The sequence below is a fragment of the Fundulus heteroclitus genome, chromosome 21 (assembly GCF_011125445.2).
Source record: "Fundulus heteroclitus isolate FHET01 chromosome 21, MU-UCD_Fhet_4.1, whole genome shotgun sequence".
NCBI lineage: Eukaryota > Metazoa > Chordata > Actinopteri > Cyprinodontiformes > Fundulidae > Fundulus > Fundulus heteroclitus.
The window spans coordinates 3,969,257-3,981,660 of NC_046381.1; the positions used below are offsets into that span (position 1 = coordinate 3,969,257).

The 12,404-nt window shown below is 41.9% G+C and overlaps 1 protein-coding gene across 2 annotated transcripts in view; it reads right to left on the minus strand.

Annotated features, from left to right (window-relative positions):
- Positions 1–12,404, minus strand: part of dpp6a (dipeptidyl-peptidase 6a) — a 350,399-nt gene that overhangs the window by 291,006 nt on the left and 46,989 nt on the right. The window contains exon 1 of one of the 2 annotated variants that reach the window (XM_036124849.1): positions 11,880–12,267. The exons of the other annotated variant lie outside the window; for it this stretch is intronic. Coding sequence (XP_035980742.1) covers positions 11,880–11,930 — 51 coding nt within the window. The 5' untranslated portion in view covers positions 11,931–12,267. Of the gene's footprint in view, positions 1–11,879; positions 12,268–12,404 lie in introns of those variants that run through there. 2 annotated transcript variants of the gene reach the window in all.

Sequence of the window (12,404 nt, forward strand, 5' to 3'; positions counted from 1 at the left end):
AGTCATTTTGAGCTTCTTCACCCTGAAGTCTGGCCTGGACAAAATGACTGCTGAATAATACAAAGCAAAAAATAAATAAATAAATAAATAAAAATACTGTCGGTTCACAACACGCCATCACCAGCTCACATGAAATTTGTCAACTAACCATCCTTGTCATTAGTTGTCAGCAACTCCGCTTCAGAAGATAACTACAGCCATCTGCCAGATCTGTTTGATTGTTTAGCAAACAAAACACAACAGAGAAAAAAAATATAAAAACAATACTGCATGATGTATTCCAGCTTGCTTAATGAAATAGCGTTGTTGTGCACCGTCACCACTGAAAAACTGTGGCCAGCATAAAGGTCACTGTAAATGAAGTCCCCTCTGTCCCCAACTGCTGCATATGTGATACGGCAAAGAGCTAATCCCAGTCAAGTGTATGAATATCCCAGAAGCATGGAGAGGCAATACTGCTGACTCATATTTTCAATGCATCACTTTCATTATTTAAAAAAAATAATAATAATGCTGTTTATTTTGCAACTTAACCATTTTTTCTTTCACCCTTTATATCAAAAAAAAAAAAAAAAAGCATAGAGGCCAATACAGGCTAGCACAACACTGGCCTTTCAAAAATGCTTCGGCTGGATATTGCTTTTTCCCCATGAAAAAAAAGAAAAAACTGTTTCAGGTTCCTAGCCAGAATTTAATTATCCAGTTGAGACACAATAAATGCATTACCTTTTTTCTCCCTCTTATCAATTCTCCACATTGTAAATTGCTCAGATAATGTGTGCAGTCACTTTGTATGGTTTAGATTTGACATCTATTTTGCTAAACGGACTACATCAATGCCGACTGCTTAGAGAGGCAGCAAATCCAGGTTGCGCCCTTTTATTTTCTACACAACTTTTATTCCTCCGGTGCCTGGAGAGTGCGGATAAACAAGAAGAGAAATATTCCTAAACCAATTGCATTTTCTACAATAAACCTGAAGATTTAGGTTATGACCAAAGAAATTTGGCTTTGCTAATCCAAGAGGGAGTGTAAAAGTAAAGTAGTTGTTTCTCTAAATTGGAAAGCAGCCAGTTTTCCAAGATGTTGCCTGATTTTCTCACTTCAGATTTTTTTCTTTTTTTTTTTTTTTTTAGGCACATTGACAAACACGCGTTGCTGTGCCATGATGTTAAAACCATGATGAGAAAATTGATGTCAGATTGAATTCTGACCATGTAACCGGAGAACAACTCAAAAGGGAGTTCCAATCATTATTCCTAAAATAAAGCCAAAGCTTTTAAAGTTAGCGCTGAAAATCCGCTAGCCAAACGGCTATTAGCTTTTGACAACTTCCGGTTCCCGGATAGGCACGAAAAAAAACTTGTTTCAAACATAAAGTTTGTTTCGTTTCGCTTCACCATCGTCTGATAGTGCTATGAGCGTTATTACCGCATTAATATGGAAAATAATGTGGATTTAAAAGGCATTTTGTTCAACTTTAGGATTAGCCGATTTTAGTGACCGATCGCTACAGCAACCCCTAGCATCCAGGAGGTATAATCCCATAAATAAAATCGAGTGTCCCTAAAGTTAATGATTTTACTCAACAAATCATTCTTTAAAATGTTATTTCCTCAAATGTTGTTTTGTTTAACTCGGGATTTGCATTGTGAATTAATTGAAACACATACCAAAGGTTGTTCTAAATTAGTTAAGCTAATTTAACTCCATTCCATGTTCTTTAAGTCAGATCTGCAGTAAACCAGAATTCACTGAATTATTCTGATGATGATCAACCACCTTATTTTGTCTTTTGTGTTCTTTTGCATGTACATAGTTCCTTAGCTTAGCTTCTTTTTATCTTCTTTTTGCTTAGTAGTTTAGTTAAGTTTCACTAGCCTCATATAAAAGGCTAGTGAAACTTAACAGCATTATATACTGATGTTCTCTGGATGTTCATTTTATTTCTGTTATTAAATTCTTGAACTTGAAGAGAAGTGGTCACTCCTTTATTTTATGTGTGTGCAGAGCTTGCTGTTAAAAGATCGTCAGTGCTCGTATCATCCCGTTCAACTATTGTCCTGATATCAGCTTAAGAGCTAATATCCACCGGACAATACCTAACAGACAGATGTTTTTTTATTAAACATTAAATAACTTTAAAACGGTGTATAATTGCATAACACAGTATAGAGCAGGGAGTGATGGAAGCATAGGTCTAAAGCTTGGGAGGGAAAGAGGGATGGATCTAAAAATATATATCTAAATCTAAAGATGAAGTTAAATTGATGGAGCTGAAGAAAAATTGATGGATAGATCTTGAAGCAGAGATGAACAGACGACGGATCAAAATTTGGAGTTGAATGGATGGATCTAAATCTGGAGCTGAGGCTGGGGCTAAAAACGTGGCTGGATGTGTGGACATTTTCACATCATCTCCATTTTAAAAATGGCACGCACATCCATTTCACACCCCAAAACACCTTTAATACTTCGCCCCACATTACGCTCTGATAACCCCCAGATGTTGCACAATAATGAGGCAAAAAAGGATTGAGGTGGTACTGCTGACTCACTCGCTCACTACGAGATATTGGCTAACAGGTGCTCAGATATCAGATGTCTGGAAAAACCGTGTTGCAGGGTGCAGCACGACGATCGATAAAGCAGCATGCATGTGGAGGTGGTCAAACAGCGCTGTGATTTTAATTCCTCTTTGTGTGATTTGGTACGGCTCAGTACAAAAACAAGCGAAGTGAGCTATCGACGTGACTCCTACAAGCTGGCCCGCAGCCATGAAGGTTTGTATTGAAAAGGCATTAACGGTGTAGTGGAGCACCAAATCAGGCACAGCGGTGCTCCATCAAAATACAGCCGTCAGCCCGAAGGCACACGAGCGGTTGCAACACACCCAAACAGCTGTTTGGGGTTCTAAACAGCAGCGTTCAGTATGTTAACAGCTGCTTCCACTGTGCGCTCTGGGGAAAACATAGCAGCCAGCAAATTAGGCTGATCTTCAATAAAGGTGGCAGTTGGTGCACTGAGCTTATCGTCGTTGTTGGGTGGAATGTTTTTATATGTAAAATGTCACCTGTTAAATACAGGCCCTTTCTTTTTTGCTTTTAAAGGCGTTTCCAGGTCTTAGCTTGAGAGTATAAGTTTCTTTTATGTCTAAGGGCTTTAAATGTTCAGTTCACACGTATAAACTGTGTGGAAAATGGTTGTGTACTTCTCAGTTGCTTTTGATATGTGTGACCAATGCTATTAAAGGAGTTTTGTCAGGGTGCTGGTCTAGAGCACGTGTCAAACTCAAGGCCCGTGGGCCGAATCTGGCCCGTCAAGGCAATTTATCCAGCCTACAAGAGCCAAAACATTAATATCATGTCATAAAGTAGAGGCATATATACTTTTAAAGTGTATAATGTGGCTAAAACTGTGCCTCTTGTGGTGAATTTAGATTTTCTTTTTACTGTGTAGTTACAGCATCCTGTCACTAGATGCCAGGTTTCCCATAACACGTTTAAAAAAAAACCCAGAAATTTCCAAAAAGTGATCCAGAAAGATGAGTTTAAAGTGTAACTCACCCCAATATCAACTTTTTTTTTGCTGATAAACTGGGCCTAGTTTATACAGTTTACTTTGATGTTACCATGCATTTTTTTTATACATTTAGGTGAACTGAAATTAAATCAAAAGTATCATCTATACACCGGCAACCAGCCCTTTTAATGACTCTGTAATGCCAAAGTGGCCCAATATAGAAATGAGTTTGACACCCGGGCTCTAGTGTATACAGATGCGTTAATGTGGAGGACGTCACAAAACCTCACTGGCTGCGCACAGCATGTGAGGACGCAGGGCTATGTCGCTGACAGGCAGGTCTGCAGTATGGAGGCCCTGCAGGAGAAATGTGCTTGCACAGTTCTTGTTCACCTTCTACTCTGCAGACTTTCTTCATCCACTCCCCAGGCTGTTCTCAGATGACTGCCATAGCCAGCCTCATCACAGGCGATGACGAAACAGAGGACAGACAATGGAAACGGGTCTTTGCGGTCTGGTGTGAGCAAAACCATCTTTTGATCAATGTGGAAGAAACCAAGCTGATTGTGACTTTCCTCAGGCACAGACCCACCCCACCGACAACAGTGAACATCCAGAGGACTGACACTAGCGATGTTTACATGCACAAAAATTTCACGATCAGATTGAGATGTGTTCGGATTAAAAAACAAAGAAAAATCAATTAATCCGATCATAATGAGTGTGTATATGCATCTGGCTTTATTCAGAATAGTACCACTATCACATTTCCTTAAAAAAAACACTGAAGAAATATTATTTCTGTATTTGTTGAACAACAAAAAACAGTAAAAGCAGTATTGTATGAGTTTTTTTTTTTTTTTTGGTCTTCCGATCTGCACCAGGTTCTAATTACAGTTGAAACGTTACTGAGTAAATATTAATATTGAGCTCTTTTAATGTTTCGAACAGAAAGGTTGTATCGGGAGCACAGACAGTTTTGCTTTCCAACGTATTTCTGCCACTCAAAGCAAAAATATATCATGTTTACGTCGGGCGCACATGCACACTGAGGTCAGTTTGCCACATTCGGAATAACTTGAGCCTGACAAGCATTTATTATTCACGTTGATCGGATTATCAATCGCCATTAACCAGCCCTTCCATTCTAAAATACAATTTGATTCCAGTTGAGCTTAATCTGATCACAGTATTCCAGTTGGAATGTTTACATCAAGCTTTATTGTTCCGGTCGGCCCTTTATTCCGATTACCTTTGTCCATGTAAACGTAGCTACTGAGAAAGTGGACACTTATGACCCGGCTGTTCACATGGACTGGAGTCGCAGCACCGATGCTCTTTGCAGGAAGTACAAACTACACCATCTTCTATGGTGTAGTTTGATGGAGCAGCCGCTTACCTACAGCTGAGAGGAAGCGGTTAGATATGTCCATCAGGAAGGTAGCGCTGTCCTAAAGGATGCTCCCTAAACCCAGTGCAGGTGGTGGAAGACAGAAGAACTCTAGTAATGAACATTACAGCTGAACAGCTTCTTTCCAAAAGCTGTGAGGGCCATCGCCCCCTGCTGCTAATCAATAAACCATCGGCCCAGTTGGTCGTCTGTTAAATGTTGACAAACACACTGCTGGTAACGCCTGTTTGTACACTCTGGTCTCGCAGGGAATGCCTGGTCTGACATTTACGCAGATATGACATGATTGCACAAAATTTACTGCAGACACGAGTGTATCAACGATGGAGTGTTCAGGTGATAAATTCATGCAACAGCACATTAATCTTTATCGTTAGCGAAGGGACTGCTATGTGATTTTCAGATTTTCAGACTCGGATATGAATCATATTAGATTCTATGGATTATTTGCACGCCTTAAGCTTTTCAGGAAGCGTTGTTGGCCAGTGCAATCAACCGATTATATGGGGGAAAAAAAATAGTTGTGGAAACTAAGCCTGTCACAATAAGACAATGAATCGCATGATAAAAATAAATTAGGTTGTTTGTTTTCCTTGTGCTTCCCTCTCTTTCTACCAAAGAGACTGGATGACAGAAGGTTTCACTCCAGTGCACCGGTCTCCACTCAGCCATCCCCTTCTCGTTTCCTTAGTGTAAGGAGAAGCTAACTCTTGCGTCGGGTATTTGGCAGGCAGACGGTTATGTTATGTTGCTCAGAGAGAGCACCGTGAGGAGTAGCAAGATAGTAAATCAGTGGTCAAGATTTATTTCAAAACTGAACACGGCAGCGTGGGAGCAATATGGATTCAAACCGAAGGGACGTGGCGAACCGCTTAACCCGGTCAAGCCGGTTTGTTGCATTCGTTCCAAAGCAGTGGCAACAAAACGGGGCCGATACAACTAACTTGCAGCTGCACCTAAAATGCAATCACCCGATGCAGTTTTTTCCCCAGCTGGAATAAAAATAAAGAAATAAATGCAACCAGTGGGCTGTCTCCATCTTCCTGACAATCCACAATCACTGGAGCATTTAATCGCCAAACCAAATACAAAAAGGCCGTTAAGAATTGGTGCGCACTTACAGACACAATAGTTAATTTCCGCTCTAAGGAGATGCTTCCCTCTAATTTAGTTAAAAAGCCGGCATTTTGAAAAAATGTTGCAAACATTTGAGTCAATTCACATTGCCTGAGGAAACATCCCTGCCACAAACGGCTGTTCCACAGCTGTACAATAGCAGAGAAGATATTATTATTATTATTATTATTATTATTATTATTATTATTATTATTATTATTATTATTATTATTATTATTATTATTATTATTAGTTGGAAAGGAGCTCCAAATGACAAATTTCTAGGACAATTTATCGTCCAACAAAATGTGTTATTGTGACAGGCCCAGTGGAAATATTATGCCTTCTTATTTGAATGTTACATGTAATCTGTGTGCATCCTGAGCCGGCGTCTGTCTCATCAAAAATTTCCACAATAAAGATTCTTAATTCTTCTTCAACGCAGCTGATGAAAATGGATAAAACACCTCTTCAGCAAGTCAAGTCTGGGAATAGCCTGTTAATGAACCGTCTTTTGATTCAGGTGAACCCAGAGAGGGATCCAAAACCGGCAAAATCAAGCCCATGAGGATCGACTGTGAACAGACATGGTCCGATACCAGAGGCTTGACTCAAAATGGGTCATCAACAGGGCAACAATGCCAAACGCTGCAGCAGATTTAAGACAGAATTACAAAAAAAAAGTCAGAGGGTGTTTCATGTGAGAGTCCAGATCCGGTCCTGACTGAACTGCTACACTCGGACCTTTAGGCAGCCGCGCAACACAAATAAATGCCGAGGAAAAAGAGTGGGCCAAGATCCATTCACGATAAAGAGAGAGGCTGCCAGAGTCAACCAGGAAGTACCATCTTTAGTCTGGATTTGTGGGCTGTAATTTAATTACAAGTGACTTGACATTTTAATTAATCGATTTAATTACAAACTGTCCCACAGATTCCCAGAAAAACAAATCTGTTTATCATCCAACGATTACCTAAAAAGTCAAAGTAGTCAAATCCTTCTACGGTCAAAGGCCTCAGAAGCTAAATGTTTACATCATGCAGAAACACAGACTTGTTCATCAGTGAGAGAGCAGCTAAACCGCACCACAGGTGAAGGGAGGAAACTCAATAAAAATGACAGGAGCCCAACACCGAGCGAGCTTCTGAATGGCCCCCTTTGACAGAGATGCATCTGTGCCCACTTCTGCCTTTCCATTTTCATCTGAGACAAACAAATCATTGGATGTTCGACAACGCCGTCCTCCGCGTCCTTCAGCAGAGACGTTCGCCGTGTCAGAGAGCAACTGCACGCCGACATCAGAGCCCGACGTCTCACTTGCACCAGAAGCTGGCACACACGCGTGCATATCAAGCGTTCTCTAAACTCCACACACATCGCAGGTCAGCGGCTGAGATAACGGTATCCCATGGCAACGTTTATCCTGTCGTTACCACTTAGGCGTCTGCACGAAGACTCAATTATCTGCAATTTCCTGTGCAGGCAAACACCTCGGGCGTGTTTCTGCCACCCATTTTCACGTACTGCCACCTTGACTGGCGTACACACGGCCCCCCCGTCGGACAACAACGCCTTCCCAGCTCTCGCCTTGTCCATGGAGAGAAATCACACTGCGCCGATTCCTCTCCCGTATTCAGAGGACTTCCCGTCGCGGCACGAGAACTCTGTCCCGAGACGACGGGGCCGACTGTGAAGGAAGGAATCGCCTTCCACAATAAAGCTGTCACGCTGGAGCTCAGGCGCTTCGTCCGCTTTGTTGTCACGATGATCAGTATCACATCCTAAAAAGGTTAAATGATGTCACAGCCGCCTCCATGAATGAAATACACCCTGACATTAGGGACCCAGATGTAAGACTACATCGACAGCGGATTAAAACCAAGAACGGTGAGAGTCACGTTCTTTCAATACACCCTATTTTTAGTTCAAGAGTGAACTAAAATTGTAAATGAGCATGGATATCATCACGTGTTCACAGGCTTCTGGGATGATTTAAACCTGAATGCAGGGGGACAAAAGCAACGGATCAGTCTCTCGCGTCAATGTGGAGAAGATTTGGCCCAATATTTGCAGCATACTTTAATCCACTGAGGTTTTTAAACAGCCAGTTTGAGGTGTGACTTTGACCGGGCCAGTGTAACACCTTGATCTTTGCCTTTCCAGCCCTTCCGTTGTAGATCTGCTGCCTCTTCATGCATTATTCTCCTGATGATGATCCATTCTGGGCCATGCCTTTGGTATGCTGTCCAACCAATGGCTTCAAGGTGAAGCATGTGATGTGGATAAATAAGATGAGCCCAAGTCATCAGCCCTCCACCTCCGTGCCTGACCACTTGGCAGGAGGTGTTTAGGCTTCTACGTCTCCACTTTGCGATCCTCTTCCCAGAGGACATTTCTCCGTAAGTCTTGTGGTTTATTTACGTGGCCCTTACAAAGCGCGGCTCTTCTGCCAGGCAACTCTGGCATGGTAGAGTAACTGCCTTGCAATTCAAAGGTTGTGAATGGGTTTGGTTCCAGCTTTGTTTCCCACTGATCAGTGTCTAAATCTGTCAGCAACTAGGCAAATCTGATTGTAGCGCATATCACTTTAGTGTGTCAAGAAAAGCTCTATATGAACCGAGTCCAGTTCCCGTTTACTGTGTTCATTTTGGAAAATTAAAGAGTTTTTCTCCATCCACCCTTAAGGATAAGCAGTGCTTGTTAAATTTTAAAACACTACGTGATCCTGAACTTTAACATTTAAAATGGAAACCGAGGCCTGCAGAGCCCGAGATGAAGGTCTTGGGTGTTTTAAGGTTTATTTTCAGCGTTGGATGTTCTGACCTTGGGGTGAATTTACTTGAGATGTACATTCCTCAGAAGATTGGAAACATTCTTGAATGCTTTCTACTTATAAATATTCTTCCTCACTGTAGAATGATGGACTTCAAATAGCACTGAAATGGCCTTAAAACTATTAATTTGCTGTTTGGCAACAACAGCTTCTTTGAATTTAAGGCTTATATATTTTTCTACCAGGGTATTGTATTAAAACAAAAACAAAAAACTCTGCATGCTCTGGATGAGTAAACTACCAATACCATACTCCTTCTTGAATACAATAGAAGTAGATGGGGAGCACAAAGTTTTTCCACACACAACTTTTCCTTGTGCTCTAATCTTTAAAAATAAATATTGCATGGAATCTATTGTCTATCTTCTTTTTTTTTTTTTACCTGGAGGTGAAAATTTGAATACATATTGAACCTATGGAAAGGTAGATCATGGACCAAGCAAAAACAAACAAAAAAACAAACACTAAGATGGCAGAAACTACTAAAATTTAATAATGCCCGATTAAAACCTGGTAGGACAGCGGGGAACCATCGTGGAAGAAATGTGGTCAGAACAAATCTTCGGTGATGGTGCTCCGCAATCACTTAAAACATCTGTTGAAATCAAATTGGAGATAAAACAGCAGAACTTCCACTTATGCGGAACAGTGAAAGTGAGAGCATTTCCAAACATGCACTGTGAAGGGGACTCAGGAGGTTGCGACTGAACAGCTGTGTAGTCTTGAGAAAACCGCTGATCAGAGAGGCTAATCAGCGGGGGGAAAAAAAAGCTTCAATTTGCCAGGGAGCATAAAGACTGGACTCTGGAGCAATGGAGGAAGGCCATGTAGCCACAGACGGATGGGATCGTCGGGGTAAGACGAGAGGCGCATTAAGTGCTGCACCTATCATGCTTATGGCCTACTGTGTAATCCTGCGCGGGCGGCGCTATCATGTGAAGCTGCAGCCGTTAGTCAGGTCCAGGTTCATCAAAGGTTATGGACTGAAGAATGAGGTAAACTGATGCCAGGAATAAACTGAACGCCCATTATTCCATCAGTGCGTTTCCTCCTCCCTCACGGACAGATTGCAAAGGGACAAAGCCAGGATTCATCAGGTTAAAAACTGTTCAAGAGTTGTTCAAGCAGAAAGAGAGAGACAGAAAGAAACATTTTTTTTAAAGACTTAACATCTTTGAGACTCTTCTGGATGTGCCGGAGAAAAATGCGTCCGGTAACCTGACTCTCATGGGCTCCACAAGATCTTGGTGAATAAGTAATGCAGCACTGGATGATGATCAATGTTTTGATATATAGCAGAAGCTCGTCAAAACCATGTCACAGAAAATGGGTGCGTGAGAAAAAGCTGAAGGCTGCGCAGTGAAATATTAGTGCGTGATTGTTTTTTTTTTTCTTTAGGACTGGCAGAGTACATTAAAAGTGCAGGAGAATTTTGTATTTCCATGATTGCACACAGCTAAATACGGCTTTTACTTGACTTTCAGCATCTCTCCCCGAGACAGTAAACGGCTGAGAGGCTGGGAGAAGCCAGAATGCCCTGACAGATGAGCATCTGCTCTGTTTTAATACATTTCTGGCTCTAAACAGAAAAAGGTTGCATAAGAAACACAGATTGCCTTAACCTGATACTCCACTGTAAAAAAAAAAAAAAAAAAAATGCGTCTTTCTGAATTGGAATTTCAAAAGCTCCTCGCACCGAACATCCGTCCTCGTGTGTTTTTTTTTTTGTGTATTTTTTTTTTTTTCTGGGACAAAAAGGGTAGAAATCCACATTTCTGCAGAAAATAAGGCCAGAGGGTGTAGAACACAGGCTTCGGTGAAGGAAAAAGCCCGTCTCCACACAGCTGTGCCCCACATCTTCAAAAAAAAAAAAAAAAAAGGAAAAAAAAAATTGCCTAGAGTGTTTGCAGAGCGAAGCCTATTCAGCCAGAAATAAAGCAATCGTAGGGGTGAATCAAGGAATAAACGTGAAACTTCAAAGTGAGCAGGGGGAGAGACAAGAAAAAAAAAAAAAAAAAAAAGAAGGTCGGGCTGATGAGAATTTCAATGCAGCGTCCAGCCTCTTAACACCAGCAGAGGGTCTTTGCACAGAATAAGAGATCATTCTCAGAACATCTAAAAGGACTGGACACCAAAAAAAAAAACTTCATGCCGATGGTAACCCTTATAGATTTGTCAAACATCTAATTGCACCAATAATCAAGCATGGTGGTGGTGACATCATGCTAAGGGCCGCATTTAACGCCAGTGAAGCCTCCAAATTATCCAACTTGCGTACAGTTGAAACTCTGGAAACCTCGGGATGTCCAGCAAAACAACGATCCCCAAACACAATCCTGTTGAAAGTTTGCAGAAGTTGACTAAACAATCTCATACCAAATAAACTTTAATAATCCTCTATCATTTTCACACTGTCCCAAGAGTCATAATATAAGAAGCACGCTTATATTTGGAGGATAAATACAAAAGAAAAGCCACAAAAGAAAAGAAAAAAAGCCTTAGGGAGTGTGATAACCCTTAATATCAGAGAGATCCTTCACACAAGTGTCCATATTATTGCCTGCAGCTCCCCTGCCACTGTAATATCTCCCGCGCCCCACAGCTTCATGCGGTAAAATATTAATGGGACCTTCTTTGGGCGAAAGGTTACTCCTCGGGAGGACTGACGCAGAAAAGTCGGGAGTCATGGTAAACTTGCCTCATACGGAAAGCAGGCTAAACTTTTCAGCACTCCACACTGCAATTCACAGCCACGCCGACTCCGTCAGCAGCAGAGGAGAGCGGGGTTTGAGAAGGGCGTGAAGGAATAAATGAATAAAAAAGCGAGCTGTGCAAAACGCACGTCTTCTTGCAGCAGCCCAAGAATGCGCGTCAAAACGTGCAGACACACCAGAATCGGGGATGTTCACAGAGGTATAAAAACCTGCGTTATGCAAAAACATTTGCGTCAAACAGGGAAATACAAAAAAAAAAAAAAAAAAAAACACATATCCCTACCATGACGTTGCCCTGCATTTTGGCGGTCTCAATCAGGTTCTTTTCCTTCATGTTTCCCTCCCGATGATGAGCGCCTCCAGACAGGTTGGATTTAGAAGATTTTTTGGAGCACAGCTTCTGCGTGGAAAGCTCTCCGTCCCGCTACGATCCCAGGCGGACCCCCTCAGATTGAGAGCTGCTTCATGAGTGGGTGGGATTACAACCGAACGGACCGATTAAACACAGAGTAAAAAATAAATAAATATATATATGAAAAAAAACTGCGCGCCGTCCCCAGAAATACACGAGCCTGATCGGGGGAGGGTGTTTATTGTGGATCAGGGAAGGATGAGGAGGCATCCTGAAGAGGGATTTATCAGAAAGGCACAAGATACGCTCTCCCCGGTCATCAGCTGATGCCCTGACGCTCTCAGATGTGACACACCTATAAAACACCTGCTGCGCCCCAGGCTTCACGGCCAATTATCCCCCATCAAGCGAGCGGAAGTTCTGGTGAGTTGCAGACCCAGTCCAGCCACCCCCTAC